The 20,132-nt window shown below is 46.6% G+C and overlaps 1 protein-coding gene across 4 annotated transcripts in view; it reads right to left on the bottom strand.

Moving 5' to 3' along the window:
* Window positions 1-8,957: 8,957 nt before the first annotated feature.
* The window catches only part of LOC142584998 (four and a half LIM domains protein 2-like), a 172,039-nt gene continuing 160,864 nt past the window's right edge, over window positions 8,958-20,132 (bottom strand). For all 4 annotated transcript variants that reach the window (XM_075695413.1, XM_075695415.1, XM_075695416.1 and 1 more), the window contains 3 exons: window positions 16,025-16,194; window positions 13,862-14,048; window positions 8,958-11,601 (listed from right to left, as the gene is read on the bottom strand). In XM_075695413.1, the coding sequence (XP_075551528.1) occupies window positions 11,444-11,601; window positions 13,862-14,048; window positions 16,025-16,194 (515 nt within the window). In that variant the 3' untranslated portion in view covers window positions 8,958-11,443. The remainder of the gene's footprint in view (window positions 11,602-13,861; window positions 14,049-16,024; window positions 16,195-20,132) is intronic.

The raw sequence follows: 20,132 nt of genomic DNA, 5'->3' as shown, positions 1-20,132 counted from the left end.
TCCAGTTGTACCCCAGGCCGCCAGGCCAACGCTACCCTTGGGGCTTGCGACCCAGGTACAACCACGGGCGTCAGCGCCGAGTTCCCAACAACCGATCGTACCAGCGGTGCGATCCAAACATCTGGTTGGCAGCGGTGAGATCGCCTCCGACTTCAAACAACTGTCTGCCAGCGGTGAGATCGCGACAACGGAGGCCAGCAGCGAAGAGATGCAGTTGACTGTATGCTGAGCAGCTCATCGACGATCCGGGAGCAGTGCAACGAGCCCTGTGTGATGACTGGTTGCCTGCAGCGGAACGACTGCGCGGAATTCCTGCCTGCGAGGTTTGGTGAGTGCGGGACTTTCTTCTTCTGAGCTTTGCCAGGCTTTTGTTAGTGTCAGAAACAGAGCTGGTAATTGTGGTTGTCGTTGCTGCCGGGTTAGTTTGCGGCAAGACAATAGTAGGCAGTAGAGAAAGCAGCATTCAGAGCAGCCATGGATTTGAAGTCGTTGCGCAAACCGAAATTGTTGGAGCTTGCAAGAGAGTTGGGTCTGGATGTCTCGGACAAACTCAGAAAACCTGAACTGCTAAAGGCTATTCTTGAGTTAGAGGCTGAGGATGACGAGCTGTCGGAATGCCTTGAGACTATTGAGGAGAGGTCAAAAAGACAGGAGCGCGAACTTAAAGAGCAAAAAGAGAAACAGGAGCGCGAACTTAAAGAGCAAAAAGAGAAACAGGAGCGCGAACTTAAAGAGCAGAAAGAAAAAGAAGAGCGCGAACACGCTTTGGAAATGAAGCGTCTCGAGGTAGAGATGGAACGCGCTCGTAATGGAAGTCAGGCACACGGTGCAGGAGAACGAGTATTGTTCAAAATGACTGACCTGATGCGGCCGTTTAAGCTTGGAGAGGACATTGGTTTGTTCCTGGTTAACTTTGAGCGAACGTGCGAGAAGCAGGGGTTCTCTCGGGAAACGTGGCCACAGCGCTTGCTCACTTTGTTACCCGGCGAGGCGGCCGACGTAGTCGCTCGCTTGGATAGAGAGGAGGCAGAGGATTTCGACAAAGTAAAATCAAGTCTGCTAAAAAAGTACCGGCTGTCTGCGGAAGCGTTCCGTCGGAAGTTTCGGGAAAATGAGAAAGGCAGAAGTGAGTCATATACAGAGTTTGCGTATAGGCTTATGTCGAACATGCAGGAGTGGCTCAAAGAAGAGAAAGCGTTTGGTGACCACGATAAAGTTCTGCAGTGCTTCGGTCTAGAACAGTTTTATAGTCGGTTACCGGAGAACGTGCGATACTGGGTCTTGGATAGGCCAGACGTTTGTACGGTGGCTAAAGCCGCTGAGCTAGCCGAGGAGTTTGTGACGCGTCGGGCTCGCGGAGCTAAGGACGGTCAAAAGGGTGAATTTGGCTCGAAGTTTGAGAGGCCGAAGTTCACACCCATGAGAGCAAAGGGGAACACGCGTAGTGCGGATGCGAGTGGAAGCAGTGCGACCGAACCTAAGGAGACGGCGGCAGCCGAAGCCGAACGCAGAAAGCGGTTCGAGATGAGGCAAGCGCGCGTTTGTTATACGTGCCAGAAGCCGGGTCACTTTTCGGCGCAGTGTCCGGAAACAACACCAAAAGTTGTGTTTTTTTCAATAGGCAGCACTGACGAGAACATGAAGCTTCTCGAGCCTTACATGCGAGACCTCCTCGTGAACGGGAAAGAGTGCCGAGTGCTTCGCGATTCCGCAGCTACGATGGATGTAGTTCACCCGTCTTACGTAGAACCCCATATGTTCACGGGCGAGTGCGCATGGATCAAGCAAGCCGTGGAAGCTCATAGCGCGTGTCTGCCAGTAGCAAAGGTGCTTATTGAAGGACCTTTCGGAGCGCTTGAGACGGAGGCGGCAGTGTCATCTATGCTGCCACCCCAGTACCCGTACCTATTTTCAAACAGGTCCGATCACCTCCTGCGCGAGAAGGGGCTTTTGTTTGGTGAAGCTAGTGTTCAGGCCTTAACCAGATCGAAGGTTCGGGAGCTCGCTGCAAAGGCGGTAGTTGCGGGGCCGACGTTATCAAACAACGAAAAAGGGTCAGAGGCGCAGCAAGCTGATATTCAGAGCACGCCCGAACTGAATAAACTTGAGTCTGTAACGTTAAAGGCGCCAGATACTGGAGAGGAAATGCCCGATAAGGGAAAGTTAGAAGAGCTATCTACAGATTTGCTCATCGCGCCTACGTCAGACGGACTTGATAGGTTGCTAAAAGTCAGCCGGTCGGCTTTGATAGCCGAGCAAAAGAAGGATGGTAGCCTAGAAAACATACGCTGCAATGTCAAAGAAGGTATCGCCAGGAAAACTGCGCGTTTTGTGGAAAGAGGTGGAGTCCTGTACCGGAAGTATCTAGACCGCCGAGGAGTGGAGTTCGATCAGCTGATCGTGCCTCAATGCTATCGTCAGGATCTGTTGCGCTTGTCACACGGGGGTTCGTGGTCCGGACACCTAGGAGTTAAGAAAACTAAGGACCGTCTCTTGCAAGAGTACTATTGGCCAGGGTGTTTTCGGGACGCAGACCATTTCGTGAGGACATGTGACACCTGTCAGCGGGTGGGCAAACCAGGGGACAAATCAAGGGCGCCGTTGAAATTGGTACCTATCATAACGGAGCCTTTTAGACGGCTCGTTATTGATACAGTGGGACCTCTGCCGGTAACAGCCACGGGGTACAGACACATTTTGACTGTGATCTGCCCAGCGACAAAGTTCCCTGAAGCAGTGCCGCTTAAAGAACTCAGCTCAGTTGAGATAGTCAATGCACTACTGTCCATATTTGCGCGAGTTGGTTTTCCTGCGGAAATCCAATCAGATCAGGGCACAGTGTTTACTAGCGCTTTGACGACAACTTTTCTCGAAAGGTGTGGGATAAAGCTGCTACACAGCTCAGTGTACCACCCACAGTCGAATTCCGTTGAGAAGCTCCACTCCGTCATGAAGCGCGTGTTGAGAGCGTTGTGTTTTGAACATCGAACTGACTGGGAGCTGTGTCTGCCTGGGGTGATGTTTGCATTAAGGACCGCGCCGCATGCGGCTACGGGGTTTTCGCCAGCTGAACTGGTGTACGGTCGCTCGCTTCGGTCTCCGCTTCGCATGCTTCGAGAATCATGGGAAGGCAGGGGCGACGACCCAGTCGTGGTGGAGTACGTACTTAAGCTCCTCGAACGCTTAAGAAGGGCACAGGAGTTGTCAGGTGAAGCAGTGACAAAGGCCCAGCAGAGGGCCAAGGTTTATTATGATCGGACAGCCAGGGCCCGTCGTTTTGAGGTGGGCGATGAGGTCATGATATTGCGCACATCGCTAAACAACAAACTAGACGTGCAGTGGGAGGGCCCAGCACGAATTGTTCAGAAACTGTCGGACGTTAACTACGTGGTAAGTCTGCCAGGAAAGCGGAAAGCACAGCAAGTTTACCACTGTAATCTGCTCAAACCTTATAGACAAAGGGAAGCAGTGGTGTGCATGATGGTAAACGTTCCTGAAGAGCTTCCGGTCGAGCTTCCGGGACTAGGCTCAGTGGCGAACAGGGAAGACACCGGTCAAGTCATTAGTGACCTTATCAGTAAAGCACCGCTGTCGCCCGAGCAGAAAACCGAACTACACCAGCTATTACAAGAGTTTCAAGGTCTGTTCTCTGAGAGGCCTGGTAGGACTTCTGTACTTACTCATGATATAGAACTTACCTCCCCAGAGCCAGTACGATCCAAGGCGTATCGGGTGTCACCCCGCCAGAGCGATATTATGGAGGCTGAGGTAAAGAAAATGCTACAGCTCGGTGTTATTGAGGCAGGTGAGAGTGATTATACCTCCCCTTTGATTTTAGTTGAGGTACCGGGCAAGGAACCTCGTCCTTGCGTCGACTACCGCAGGCTTAATTCCATCACTAAGGATCAAATTTATCCGATCCCTAACATCGAGGAGCGCCTTGAGAAAGTTAGTAGCGCTCAGTTTATTTCCACCCTAGATCTTGCCAGGGGTTATTGGCAGGTTCCACTTACAGAAGAGGCTAGTAGGTATGCGGCGTTCATTTCACCAATGGGAACATTCCGTCCTAAAGTGTTGAGTTTTGGTTTGAAGAACGCGCCATACTGTTTTTCAAGCCTCATGGATAAAGTGTTGCGGGGACAGCAAGAATTCGCTTTACCGTATCTAGACGACGTAGCGATATTCTCCGCATCCTGGTCTGAGCATATGACACACTTGCGGGCAGTGCTAACCCGCCTGCGCGAAGCGGGCTTGACAGTCAAGGCTCCTAAGTGCCAGTTAGCACAGGCCGAGGTTGTCTACCTCGGTCACGTGATTGGTCAGGGTCGTCGCCGCCCCTCTGAAATAAAAGTGGCCGCTGTGCGAGACTTTCCGCAACCGCGCACAAAGACCGATATTCGGTCGTTCTTGGGTGTCACCGGCTACTATCATAGGTACATCCCTAGGTACTCTGATATCGCGGCTCCCCTGACGGATGCTCTAAGAAAGACAGAGCCTCAAACAGTCGTCTGGGACGAGACAAAGGAAAGAGCTTTTAGCGCCCTAAAGAGTGCCCTAACAAACCAGCCTGTGCTACGATCGCCAGACTATACAAAAGGGTTCATTGTTCAGTGCGATGCTAGTGAGCGAGGCATGGGCGTTGTACTGTGCCAACGGGAAAATGGAGAAGTAGAACACCCCGTCCTGTATGCTAGTCGTGAGCTGACCAGTCGTGAGCAGGCGTATAGCGCCACCGAGAAAGAGTGTGCGTGTCTCGTGTGGGCCGTTCAGAAATTGTCATGCTATCTAGCCGGCTCGAGGTTTATCATTGAGACGGATCACTGCCCTCTCCAATGGCTGCAGACCATCTCTCCCAAAAATGGCCGCCTCCTGCGCTGGAGCCTCGCTTTACAACAATATTCCTTTGAGGTGCGTTACAAAAAGGGGAGTCTCAACGGTAACGCCGATGGCTTAAGTCGAAGCCCCTAACGTAGGAATCAGCCTCAAAATTGTTGGTTACTGATGTTTTTCTTCCTGAGGCAGGATTTTTTTTTAACATATTGCTTTTGTTTAGTGTTTCAAAGTGATGATATGCTTTCTAGTGCAATTTTCCAATTTGTGGACGCGTTCTGAGTGATGCTAGACTACTGTAAGGAACTAGGCAGTGGTATAAAAAGGGGAAAGAGCCTGGCAGGGCTTAGTGAGGGTTGTGCCGTGCTTGCTGACTGAGCGGTTGAGTTTCAGCGTAGTTCTAACGCTTGCCGGGAACGAGAACAAAATTGTGAACTCTCCCGAAGTCACTTTGCAGTGTCCCGTGCGAACCTGAACGAGAGAACGAGGCCTTCTCTGTGCGCTGCGCTCAAGAAACGTCGAGGGACGCCCGACTTCGGTTATGAGCATCATCGAGCGACATCCCTCCGGACAGCGGATGCAGTCCCCTGTCCATCGGGATCTCCTTTCCCCGGCGGGGCGGTCTGTTGCGTTTCGCCTGCGACACGTGGTTTTGCCGGCGCGACTGCGGCGGGGCGGCAGACATTTTGGCCCGATCGTCGTCGCCGCAACGCTCCCCGCCAGGTGTTTCCAGGCGCGACTGCGGCGATGCGACCGCAAAGGATCACCCTCTCCTTCCAGTGATTGTGCCTGAACCAGGCGATGCGACAGCAGGGGCACCCTCTCCTTCCAGTCATTGTGCCCGAACCAGGCGATGCGAAAGCAGGGATCACCCTCTCATCCCAGTCTTTGTGCCCGACCGGCGGCGCTACGACAGTGTGCGTCACCATTAGCCCATTGTACAATCACGTGCTCGTCAATTGAGGGGTTCCTTCTTGCCCTCAACTGCGAGAGTATAAAAACAGCTGCCCCCGGACGCCAAAAGGAGGGCTCCGATTTCTTCTGTTGAGTAAAGTGCTCTCCCGTCTCTCTACTTCGGTCAACCTGACCGCCAACTCTTTGCAATGTTAAAATAAACAAGTTGTTTTGTTGTTACCAGTCGACTCATGCTTTGCCGGGACCTTCGGATGCTTCCAGTTGTACCCCAGGCCGCCAGGCCAACGCTACCCTTGGGGCTTCCGACCCAGGTACAACCACGGGCGTCAGCGCCGAGTTCCCAACAACCGATCGTACCAGCGGGGCGCTCCAAACATTGGTGATTTATTTAAAATGCCGTAGCGATTGGGAGGTGTAATTAAAGTTCGATGTTAAAGTTTTATGCGATAGGATTATTGATAAGGTTAAATTCACCGAGCTTTATTTTGCATGAATTGCCATTCACATTGAATGTAGTACCTAAGTTTTGCACAATAGGTGGAACTATAGGCTCAGGTTAAATAGTGAAAGCTTGCCGAAAATTCTCAGGAAAATTTTTTCCCGGAATAGGGTATCCCGTGGGTATCGCGTTGCGTTGCCGATCACATGACATCTATTGCCTGTTGTACCAGGACAAAATAATTTTTTGACTACACATGAACAGTTGGCCCCAGCCCTATTGGCCGTTTTATTTTTTCAGCTTCCCTACAACACAATTATGCTTTTGTTTTCATTTGTCGAAATCATAGTTCGAAACTATCATGTTTGCATATAATGTGTATATATCTACTCTGCCGATCTTCATATATACTTTACTCTTAAACTTGCGTTAGCTTTAAATATGCTCCGTCTGCCAGGCGGGAGGCCCAGGAGAATGAGCATGCGTTCAGCTTCCTCGTCGCGGACGTTGTACTCACGTGTGCGCGCAATGTATCTGATCTTGCTGTTTGAGCGTTCTACCGCACAGCGTCTGTTGTGCGAACATTAAATTGAATTTGTCTTTGACAGTACATTTTCTATGACAGCTGTAATATCAGCTCCTTAGCGTGAACTGAAATAAATATCCACTAGATGTGGATATATCCACCTCTGCATGCTTCAAGTAAGCATCTATTAGAGGTCACGTATGACCAGTTGGGATATCCTTACAACGTTACAGCAACGTGATGTGTATGGTACTTAGATTATCCGTGGTACGTATTTGTAATGTTGTTTAGACAAATCTATATATCTATAGGCTGCGTGCAGTGTCTAAAACTTGTTCTATGAAAATCTACGGAACATACATGATTGTCTGAGTTAGTCAGAAAAGCTTGAACTATTTCTAAGTGCGAACAACTATCCCGAGCCTCCCCAACGATGCGCCTGATTTCTGAAACAAAGTATACATAGCGGGAGAATCACTTCGTGCAAGAAACGTTGCGCATTCAAGGCGCCCTCTAGCCAGCGCTTATGTCGATGAAAGCGTTTCCACGTTCTACGTAGATACACGGTAGAACTGTGCACGCCGCATCATGGCTAGTATGGAAGCCCGCATCTTGTGTCTGGGCAATTGTGCGCACTATGCCACGTGGATTGAGCAATCCTTTGTTTATCGGTTTCAGGCGAGCACAGAGTTCAAGTGAGGCATCGAACAAGCGCTGGTCTGTTGCTGTTCAGAAAATGGTCTCGTTTCCATCGTAGCGCAAGCGGCTGGTGTCGGCTGACCTTGAAGGAATCTGAATAACTTGTTTTATCCAAGGACCTTCAAGCTGAAGTAGCCGCAACGCTATCTGGCCAGCACCGGGTGCCCATATTATGACGGTGACGTGAAAACGCGTGTCGAGCATCCATACAATTCCTATCGCAATTAAAATGGCCGAACTGGCCCCTTCATGTAATGACGCTGGCGTTAGCATTAAACGAAGTACAGTTTCCATCTGCAGCCGGACCACAGAAGTCTAGGATCAGCGATTCGCTTATATCTATGTGTGTTATCACTAGCCATATTAATTACTTTCATTATAAGATGAGCACGGCACTGCTTCGGCTGATAGTTGACATGGTTATAATCCCTGGCGGAGGCTTAGTTCTATGTATTAGAGGTTTAGTGTTCTACTTTTGGAAGGGCAAAGTGCACATTCATTGGCTTTTTCTGTATTACATGAATACACCACGTACTAGAGATACACAGATACTCTCCCAACATTTCGGCACCGCAACTTCAAGATCTGACATAGCTAGGTGACGTAACCGTCACCACTAGATGAGTTATTATCCATTCAGGTCACTGATGGATAATAAAATATTATAGCAAGACGCTCAGATATGGTGGCCAAACGCCAACAGACGCGAGACAAAGAAAGATAGTTGAACACGTTCGTGCCTCATAAGTTGGTGACTGGTAGACAAGGTAAATGTAGGCCAGCTTGCCCAGCTGTCGGTTCTTTTGTCGATGTGATAATGTCAGTAAGATTTCTCTTGGGTCGAGATCTAGCCACCACCTACAAAGTAATGTTCCCAGATTTCCCAGTCATCCGGCCATTTTGTAGATACAGTGGTCACATTATTAGCCGCACACTACCTTGCACGCTGCATGACTGGCGATGTTGTATGTGAATATAAATCAGCTTATCAGAACGCAAAATATTAACAACTTGTTTAGCCTCTGTGTCATAGTTGTCGTGTTTCGCTTGTACGTTTGTGTATTATGCCGCGGAAATTATGAAACACTGCAGAACGACCCGGTTTATAGTACTCTTGCACTCGGAATTATCTAAATTTGCCACTCACACATCAGTGACCTTGCACGTCACGCTTCGCACCTTGGTATAAGGACCTGTGTAAGTAGTTTCTCTACCTTTGCTTAATTGCAAACGTGAAGCATTGTCATCAAGCATCGTGTCTTCTTAGACACTAAATCACCATTGCAAGTACTTTGGAATTTCTTGCACTACATATACACATAAGTCAAAAATGTGGAACTGAGTACGCTGTTCTTTGTCCCCCTTCTAGTTAACATCTACCATTGCCACTGCAGGGCACTCTATGTGAAATAGTCTTCATGGTTATGAAGCTCCAGGTGTAACGAGTGCCTGTGCATGGTGTACTTAAATGACAGAAATATTTCTTGGCAAAAAATACTACTTCTGTCTTTCAATCACCAGTGTCATTAATAAAATAAAGGTCACGTGCGAGCCATGAGTGGAAATTTATTCGATTTAGGAGAGAGCATAGCCTCTCTCCAAGTGTGCAACATACATTGTTAGTAACGAAAACAGAACACAGATACGTACACACAAAAACGTCAAAAAAATATATCGTACTCAGGCACTGGCACTTAGAAGCGTGAGTCACAGTTTGCAAGCGTAGCAAGCCCTAAAGAACAATGCACAATTAACGCCCGCATTTAAATCGTACAAGCGTTTTCTACTTGTGCAAGCAGAACCACTCGATGTACTTGCCACGGCAAAGCGTTCATTAGACAACACGCTGCTGCAAAGATATACAGAAACAACAAAGCAATATGCTAGGTTTCATTGCAGAGATTAAGTATGAAACCCCAGTGATCTTGATCTGATGATGCTGCAGAAGCATTGTACTGCTACAAAATGAACATGTATACTTATCTTGCTAACAGAAAATGAGGACAGTGTTAATATTTGGGGATTATTCAGATATCTTTCGGTTCTTCACAACTTTTCTCCATGCTGTCATTTCTTCTTGTAAAACTATATCCCAACTGTGATAATTGCAGCATATATCCTATGCTTTCCAGTAGAAGCTAAACATAATGTTACTACAAAAGATTATTTGGGAGGGAGCGAGGCTAACCAAATGCTATAGTGACTGCAAGCTGTTAAGAAGTGCAGTGTAGTATCACATATCTGCAATACAATAGTGCATGAAGCGGCATGTTGCTGTTTGTTGCCGTGATGAGCAAGCATATGTTGAAATGAAGTGCATAAAAGCATTAGTGGATACCAAGAAAAATGTGAGGTTACTAATGAAGCAATGACAAACACTGCCAAACAGTCATCACAGTGAGTCACACAGAAAATTGGCATAAGAATCAATTGCATTACCTCAGCATACAATGCAATACATAGAGACACATTCTGTTAAAGCACTCGGCATTCACAATAGGATTTTCACAGTTAGTCCGCGATACATATTATATTAAACTCTGCTCAGTATATACAACAGTTGGCTGAATGGGCAACACTAAGCAATATGACAAGTATGTAATGTGCCACACAACACTTCACAAGGCGCCTTTTATCACGTTAAGCAGTAGTGAAGTGCATATACGTTACTTGTGTTTGTGTTGCTAGGTGCACCAAAATGCATGTTGTGCATGTATGCTAGACTTGGATTGAAGATCTTCAACATCTTTTCCCTGTCGTGTACAGGCAAAGAACGCATCGGATTGTCGAGGAAGTTGCACGGCTGCCAGCGCCGGGTAACTTTTCTCTTCATAAAGGCCATGCTGGTGACTTAGTAAAGGCTTCAACTTTAGACATATGTAGGAATCCTCGATAAGCTGAAAAGTGTGTGGGTATCATGCTTTAGGCTCCATAAATTTCTAATTATATTAGTGTCAGAAATAAGAAGTTTGTGACCTCTCATCTGCTTACCTCCACAGGTGTGTCTTTCTGTGTTTCGAAGCTAAATTGACATAAAGATATGTCATACTGCCATATTACAAATCATAAACAAGAAAACTGAAGTATTCAAATTTTCTAAATTCTAAGAAAGTGTTTCTTCCCAATGCATGGCACCATTAACAGTGCATATATGGTTTAAGTACTTGCGATGAGCAGTGGTGCATTTAGGAAAACCTTTATTGTTGCCTGTAGATACAAAAACATGCAACTTTCTTGCCTGTAAAGTAAATCAGGGGGGAAAAGAGCAAGCTTCATTAACCCGCTAAAGAACAACTGGGGAAGCAGACATCATAGGGATAGAAATAAAGCAGCAGTTCCCTTGAAGAATCCAACAGCGTCAGCAGATGCTGTCAACCTTGTTATCCATGACCTCATTTCTCATGAAATTACATATTAAAATGTTGCATAAAGTGGTCAGTTTGCTTCCACGCCTGTTTATATCAGATGAAAAGTTGACAGCATCCCTGAGCACGTGGCAAAGCTTAGCACCAGAGAAAGAATTCAGTTCTCTGTGGTGAAACATCAGCCAACGCATCACAAAAAAAGGTTCTCACAGGTGCGCTTGAATGTCCCTTCCAACATCATGTAAAGATAGAACGCCATTTGTGGTTACAGCAGATATATGCACTGATAAACGAGGCTCGTCGTGGAATGGTTTCTGTTGTCATTCCCTTACACTGCAAATATGCCAGTAGCCATCTTAAGAAAACTACACTCAACATAAAAGAACATCATAAGCAACATCTGCTCAAACCTGTGCTATTAGGAAGAGGCAGGCACTAGATCACTCCTCATTTCACAATGAAGGTACAGTAAGTAAACTCAGCGAGGTGGAATATAATACACTTTATTTGTTGATTTCTGCTTTCAAGTTTCTCTCTGAGAGAAGCTACTTGCGGTTGTTTGGTATGACCACGACGAACTTTGCTGAATTAGGACCATAGCGAGTGCATGAAAGGCTTCGTGTTCTTTGAGTTACTTTGTTTCGTTAGGTGTTGCATTTGATTTCGAAGTTACATCAGCTTCTGCCTAGCGCATTCGGGGCACAAGATTTCAGGTCCGTCGGTGATGAAGCCCTTGCCCACCAAAGAGTTGTTGCACATGGCGCAGATGAAGCAGTCATTGTGCCAGTTGCGGTCCTCGAAAGAGATGAAGCGCGTTCCGCCGATTCCTGCAATGACATTTACTTGTTCTGAAGCATCGCACACGACTCATGGCTAGCATGTTCTGCATGTGCTTCCTGATTACAAGTTGCGGGTTGGCAGGTCAGTATTGCCCCTTAGTAATCTGTAAACAGTTATCTAAAGTCTTCCTACTTTACAGCATCACACAACAGGGGGCCTACATGTTATATATAACACGCACGTTAATTACAGCAACATATCGGTTTTGGTATTCATTGTCGAGCTTCGTTTTCCCAAAAAGGCATGCTGCAAACAAACATGCACAAAAAGTGAAGACTGGAAGGTGCAAGCATTTCAAAAAACATATTTTGAGAATTTGTAGCAGGTACTATTTCTTGTTTCTCTACCTTGACCTCTTGTTAAATTTCGTGTTGCTGTAACAAGTGTGTCGTTTACAGTATGCAACCCAACAAACATCGCAGACTAAATTGCAAAGTAAATGCCACCTACAAGTTGTAAACCTGCAATGTCATCCTTCCACATGCCTAGTAAATGTTCTTCTTTAATGTAATAGTATTACCTTTCGAGCACATCATAAGTACACTAATCCAACTACATGAAAAACATGTACAGTGCACTCTAAGGTAGCTCCCTCATCTTCACACGCTTGCACAATATGAGGGCTGTATCGCTGTCATCTGACAGCCGATGTATTTAAGTGAAATTATGGTTTCGTTGCCATTTCCCTGATACCAAGCACTGAGACCAATACTGCTCACGACAGTTGTGATCCGAGCTTCGTGACATATTTGAAGTCTACAATTTCAATTTTTGTTGTTGTATGAAGCTACATAAATAAGGTTATAAAATGACAATGTACACAAATGCATCAAGAAAATCAACCCAACACATTAGCGAAGAGGCTCACTGAACTAAAGGTAGGAATGGCATAGCACATATATCGAGCAACTTGCAATGTTTCTTCAGTTTCTTTTTTTCGTATATGAAATGATGACACCATCTCTCTTTTTTTCCACAAAAACAACCTGAAAAAATTATCTAGATGCCAGATTGACCAACTATATGTTTGAAGCTAATAATTTATTTTTCTCCCTTTATTAGTCATTACTGAATATACAATCTCGTGTGATGAATTTTGTCGGGTCATACTACTTCACCACTTTTATGCTTGCCTTCTAGTTCATTGTCGTGTTATTGTGTGAACGATGACATATACCCCAATCCCATTTCCACGCTTCTTATAGATGGTGCATCGGCATAATATACACAGCTATTTGTTCAACAATCACCTTTAGTGTTTATTTTTTATTGCACATTGGCATATGCTAATTGCGTTTGTTCTTTGTATTTGTTTCGTTTTTGTCACCAGCCATCTGAAGTGCGCTAAATCTTGATGAAGGCCTTATATATGAAGTGCAAATACATATCAGTAATTAAACCTGTGCTTTGAAAACCCACCCAACTCGTCTAGCAGCGTTAGGGAAAACAAGCGTACCTGAATTATTGTAAACATAATCAGCGGAAATTTAAGAAAGTAACTAGGCCAGAACTTCGCACTGCTAGCTTTCTAATAGCGTACTGATCTTGTGATGAATGTAACACCTCGACAGCTCTGCACGCGGGCGTCAGAGACGACATTGCACAATCTCATTTATCAAAGTAATCTTTCTATACCTGGTAGGTCTTACAAATTTCCAATCTCCCGCACCCTGTGACGCGCTCGCGTAAGCTCAGCACACCTCGAGTTTTCTGTTGGATACCTCCAAAGTACATGGAGGCCGCCTATAAACGCTGTATAGAAATGTCAGACCCGATGGTGCGATCGAGCCTCTCTCTTCGACAGCAGCATCCCAATGCTTAAACCTTAGGCGACGATCACACGCATACTTATATCATGCCAAAGTCGCTCTTTGGAGCGTCTGGCGCGTGCGCTACGTGCCAGATTCTCGCATTCTTCCCTTTTAACCGCTAGCGGTGTCACACGCTGAGTTCGACTGCCCTGTCTTCGTGACCGGCCCACATTTTTCAGGCTGAAATATCTTCGGCAATGGCTCCTCATATTCTTTTGTCAAACGGATAGCTACAAAGTAGTTGAAGTCCGCCTTTAATGCTACAGCATTAACGACTAGGTGTGAATAACAATAAACATTTAGTACATGACGGAGAGAGTAGGAAAGCCATCACTAGGCTACAATGGGCTTCAATTATTGTTACGCACAGTTGGAAGTTGCCGTGAGATTATAAAAAGGAGAACGCAGACAAACAGACCGGCTGCTTCTTTCTCACCAGTGATAGGCTTGGAGCAAGCAGTGCATCTCTTGGCAAACAGCTCGCCGAAGCACTCAGCGCAGTATGGCTTCTCGTCGCGTGACGTGAATCGCTGGCCGGCTAACGAGGCGCTGCAGTTGGTGCAAGTGAAGCACTCCCGATGCCATGGCTCGTTGCGGTACGTCACTCCACCGCTAGTGATGATCTGTGTACAACAACATGAATATTTACGTTTCAGAGAAGGGCCAAGAGTTCGTGACCTTACTGTATGAAAACGCAATTCCAAACAAGTTCTTTTTTTTTTATTCCGGCATCATCCAAATGAGGCCGTCGCAGCCGGCAGTCGAATCCTCGACCTTGTTCTCAGCAGCAAAACGCCATAGACACTCAGGCAACGCGGCAAGTAGAAGACCAATAGAGTGACATAAATGGTCTCAGCAGTATTGCTAGAAAAGACGTAGTTTCCAAAAGAGTGAACCCCATTCGCACATCATGAGAAACCACGAAGGATCATTAACAAACAGAAAGCTTCATGCTGATCGCTCATGGTACAAACTGTAAAATAGTCATTTGCATTAGGACCAGAGCCAACAAGATGATGGTTAGAAAACGCATTCTAAAGGAGAAATAGTATCAATTAAGACTGAGGGCTCATTAAGCATTATAAAACAGGGTGCAAAAGGGCAGAAGAATATATCCCCAAGATTAGCATCACTTGTACTATTTGCATTTTCTAAAACTATATACTACCCACCGCAGTGGCTTGCCTGCTATGGCGTTGCGCTGCTAATCAGCAGGTCGCAGGATTAAATACCGGCCGCGGCGACCGCAGTTCGACGCGAGCCGAATGCAAGAACGCCCGTCTACCGTGGATTAGGTGCACGTAAAGAATGCCAGGTGGTCAAAATTTTTCCGGTGCCTTTCGTTAGGACGCGTCTCATAATGAGATCGTGGTTTCGACACATAGAGCCTTGAATTTAATGTTCAATTGGTAAAGATACACATACCGGTATAAATATGTTGTTGCTTCAAACCGCTAGTTTTTGTAAGCAAATGTGAACTATGACAGCACTGAAGCGTCATAGAGCTAGCTTATGGATCGTAGACTGAATGCAAGCAGTAGATACTGGACAATTTTTGTGCATTGGCACCCTAGCTTTTTGGATAGTGAATCGACATTGATTCATTCATTTAATGTGACAACTGTTTCAAACGCCACATCAAAGTGAAGGCCAAACTTAGCACACTAGCATCATTATAATAACACTTAGACGGTTCCATTTAACATTCATCGAAAAAAAGATTCCGTGCACTGCAGCACCTAAAGCTTGAGCGATTCTTTCTGACCCTACTCTACAGCGTTTTCTTAGATTTCTTTAAGCAAAGCTTTCATCAGTTCTTTCTTTACCGAATGAGCCAGTTCATGCCGGAGATGGTGCAATCAAAGGTGGTGACGTAGTGGACCGATCGCGATAGTGGTGCACGGTACGCGTCCTCCGAATAGGTTTAGTGCAGCTTAATTACTTGAATAACTGCAAGGTCGCAGCACACGCACACTTCGCATACTTTAACCAACAGAGCTACCAGATCACCTTCCTGAGCAGCATATCTCAGCAAGCCTATACCAGAAAGCGATCGTTTGACTTTCTGCTCAACGGTTATTGCAGTCCAATAATATCTGCCCGATTTTTCTTTTCTTTTTATTTATTGTTTACCTTCCTATTTGATTTCCATTGGAGAACAATGTAAATAAACTTCTAAAGCGATTCCACCTCAAGACGTTGTCGGTTAAAGACAATGTCCTCCTGAGCAAGTTGGAGGTGTGAACGGGGCGGTGTCACTGCGCATGCCTATATCGCGGCCCCCCTCGCGTGAGGGGAGAAAGCAGAGCGTCGGACTGCTCAATATTTCTCTTTATCTTTTCATTTTTGCTGCAAAATCTTCAGAATCAAGCCAAATTTCCAAACTGAACATATATACGAAATGGGCGCAAATTTTTTATTAGAGTTCTCTGCCCTGGATTCGCCGACGATGAAAAGGCTAGAAACACACGTAACCGATGCGGAAAATTGTTGGTAAACTCGCTAACATAGAGAATTACGAGGAACGCTCGCCCAAATAAAGTAATACAGCAAGGAAAGAGAAACACACAAATGGGCCAGAGGACCGGAACCCACGTACCTGGTTACACTTGATGCACCTTGTGGCAAACTTGTCCTCGTAGCAGCCGGTGCAATAAATGTCGTTGTCCCGCGGAATGAAGCTGCGGGTGCCGATCGGGTTGCTGCACACGCAGCAGCAGAAGCACTTCTCGTGCCACTGGTGGCCCTTGTACTCCATCTTCTTGGTGCCTGCAGCCGAGCCAAACACAAAACTCAGAGAGCGAGGAAGAAGCGAAGAAAGAAGGTTTGTCTCAACAGCGCAACAGAATCACAAGCACTGACGAAAAAAATAGTGAAGTCTAAAACGCGTTCCGCATATCTTATCGTTAGGCCAGTGCTGCGAAACTGGCCAATGTGCGCGAACGGTGTCGTAAAAAAAAGGTGCTGGATACACCTATGTGCACGTGTATTTTTTTTTCTTGCAGTGTCTAATGCTAATGCTTTAGACATTTTCTTTTGTTCCCTTTCACAGTAATAGTTGAGGCCAAAAAATTGTAGTATAGGTGAGTAGTTAGGCGAAACCACTGCCAATGAAATGGGCTATTTTGACCGAAGGGAAATATTTTTGTGGACTGAGGCATGGGGAGGAAGCAGGGGAAGGGGGGTCCACAAATTTCTCAAGAAACGCAATCACTGAAGAACACAGAATTTCCACTATGTCCTGCTGTCATCAGTATTCAGTTTGAAGAGAGGCGAAAGGTAATGAAATTTAATTCTGTTTGAACAGACATGATTACTGGGCCACGAAAGGGGTACACTCAGTGTCGCCAAATAACGTTCATACACGGAACCCGCGAATAAAGCGAGTTCGCTAGATCAACGAAAAGAGGTTACATAAATAACGGTGCGAAGTTATCTTCTCAGAAGAAATACGTTGACATAAAAGGTATGCCCGCTCCCTCATGTTCCATCCGGAATTAGCACCATAGACACTGCTCTTCTTTGCTTCGAGGCTTTCGTCAGAGAATTGTTCTTTTCAGCAGCCCAAATGATTTATCATGTCAGCGAGGACATAGCAGGAGCGTAAATGTTTTGCTTTTGACCCGGAAAACACGATCTTATACTCCAGGTGTAGGTTAGAACACACAGCTTGCTCGAGATAGCGCCCTGTCGATCAGTTCGCGACATTCTTGACGACTAAAACGCTGGTAAATAAAAGCATCCAATCAAAACCATCCGTACATAATTCAATAGCAAATTCATCATCTGTGGATTATGCATGCGTTTGCGCTCTGCAGTACTGAAACGTATTCTTGAATTTCTGATCCCATTAACATTCAGAGGAGAAAAAGCGACAGAAACATAATCAAACACGCACGGCAGAAAGCTGTTGCATTCAAAGTGAAATTAATTGCCAAATCAAGGAGAAAAAGCGACAGAAACATAATCAAACACGCACGGCAGAAAGCTGTTGCATTCAAAGTGAAATTAATTGCCAGAGTTTCCTCGTAACGTGACATGCTTTTTTTCCTGAACATATTGTCTTTCTAACGCCATCTGCCCGTCGCAGCTTCGCAGAGGCAGTGTTGATCCACTGAATTGTCCTACATTTCTGACGAAAAAGGGCAAACTAAATATATTTATGAAGTTAAGCTCTAACGTACTTCATATCGCGAGCATGTTTATACGTGCTGTTGTTCCTTTCTTCGCCCTGCACAACAAACGTTCATCCTTCGGACAGCCTGATTGCTGAGTCTTTATGAGACCAGCCAGGAACATCAGCTGGGTCTCCCGACCTGAGCTATAGTTGCAAACCTGCGTTGTACCTTCATGAAAGCTGCGCATGCTGAATGCACCATTCTACGGCCTGCAAGAAAAAAGAATTAAAAATCGGCTCATTACGGAACTGTAAGGCAACCTGTAAATATTCTGACACTTCCATGCCTAAATAAAAAAATAAAAGTTATTTGTCTACTTTGCGCGAGCCGCATGAAAGTCATATTAATTGCGATGTCATAAAACAAAATTAGGCAGCGCTAGTTCTGGTTCTCGGCATCAGCTAAGACCAAGCCCGTGTGCGCGCTCACAACTGTTTGCATGTCACCCCTATGCAGCTTTCCTTCTCGTGTACTACTAAACATCAAAGCACGCTCGTGTGCTGCTTTGGGTGAAGCTGAGGGTTTCTGAGTGGCTCCGATTACTTTGCGATGGCAGACGTCCGGCTGAGCGCAATTACGCCAGCCATTTCTGGCATTTCACCGTCGTAGGAACACGGCTTGCCTAGGTCGGAACTCGAACCCGTGACATCCCACGCCCGGCATCGGAACGCGATGGGCAACGAGCCACCAGGGCGGGCCAATGCACGGATCGAGAACCAAAGTAGCGACTATCCGACTAACCGTTCGGTTGATCCGACTCTGGCGGCTCGTCGGCTTCGTGACCCATGAAGGCAGGCCCAACTGGAGGAGAGGTGCCGTAGTCGGACTCGCAGAACGACCCGCTTTGTCCGGTCACCGACGTGAGCCGTCGATACGCAAGTTCACTGCCAGCGCCCGGTCGGCTAAGTATCGCGTGGCGGGGGTCACCCAAACACACTTGGAAATTGTTCACGTGAACAAAATATCCAAACAGTGGCGAGCCGCGCCGAAGGAGAGGGCTGGGAACGGACAGCTGTCCAGGATGCGTACACCGCACAGGTCTGCCGCACCCACGGAGTGGCCGCACCTAACTCGACGAGGGTGACAACTGGTCGTCTTCAAAGTGTCTTTCTACAGCTTACTGATGCCACGGAAGGTGCGAGCGACAGACACGAAACGCCGAACTCCGCTTCACCGGCTGCGTTCCTTACGTGCGCCCGATGTCCACCTTAATGCGTCCACCAGACACCGAACAAGCGGCGGAAGGCTCTGGCGCTTTATAAAGCGCGCCGGCACGCCGCAAAATACGCACGCGACGCGACGACACTTCTCTATATAGTATGTTGCACCCACCAAGTCTCGCACCCTTTCTTTTTCTCCACCGCTAAGCGTGGAACCACACCCTTTCGGTACGTATAGCCTCGTTCTCCTTGCCCACGGGCAAGAAACAAACAAAGCTCCTCATTTTTTCTTTACTCTCGCTCTCTCCTCTTCCCTCCATCCCCAAATGGGAACCCGCTTGCCACGTCTCGTTTCCACGGCGACGACCCGACGCTCGCCCGTCTGGAGGTCGTCTGCCTAATAACCCCGACGTGCTACAAAAAATCGAAAGTCCCTCCTTTTCTTTCAGTGCGTTTTCTTTTTCGTTCCCGTTCACCTTTCCTTTCCTCGGTTTGTTCACTCGCGCAAAGCTCATTGATCCCACTGGACTTTTTTTTTTTTTTCTGCGCAACGCTGCAGGGCAATGGTAGGTCGACCACGCCCATGTACATGTATTACCAGCGAGGAGACAAAGAGAGAGCGGCCTAACAGAGAAAGGGGTCAATGACTTGCTCAGCGACTCATCGTCTGTGTGCCAATCTTCGCGCCGTGTCCTATTTGTAATAGCAGCCAATCTCCAGAACATTCTACACAGGTTCGCACCCTATAGATAACTGTGCAGGTCGGCGCTGTGTGTAAACGGAGAAAATGGCGACGCACGAACGAGAGAACAGGGCGTTTCCATCGAAGCTGAGCCGAAACAGTGATTGCCGGGTCGTCGTCGTCGGGTAGCAGCTTTATAATTGGAGAAGGCGTTACGCGGTCATTGATGTCGTTGCTCGGTCACCAAGCCATACTGAGGCAAAACCTTGGCCGCATACTGTTTCTCACTTCCGACAAGATTGAATCGGAGCTATCTAGTCTTTATTTTTGGTGCTGCGCGAGTAAGACGAACAGCGTTAAGAAGGCCACCAATAGGAAACGCGATAACGCCAAACTAATATTTATTCAAGGCGAAAAGTACTGTATAACCGCCTTCACAAACAAAACATCAAAGCAACACAGCAGAAGGAGCGTCTTCGTCTTCCTTGCACTGTTAGCCCAACCACGTATTTATACAATATTTCCTTCATTTGAAAAACACTCCTAACTTTCTGTTCATGCTTTTTTACCCAGACCACTTCTACGAACAATTTCATGTTCCTAGTTTTCTATCGGCAGCTGAACAAAGCGAGGCTGAATTTCAACTGTCCCGTCGCTCTCAAAAAGAAAAAAAAAGAATGAAAGAAA

This window comes from Dermacentor variabilis, chromosome 6 (assembly GCF_050947875.1).
Source record: "Dermacentor variabilis isolate Ectoservices chromosome 6, ASM5094787v1, whole genome shotgun sequence".
NCBI lineage: Eukaryota > Metazoa > Arthropoda > Arachnida > Ixodida > Ixodidae > Dermacentor > Dermacentor variabilis.
This window is presented reverse-complemented; position numbering and strand designations above follow the sequence as displayed.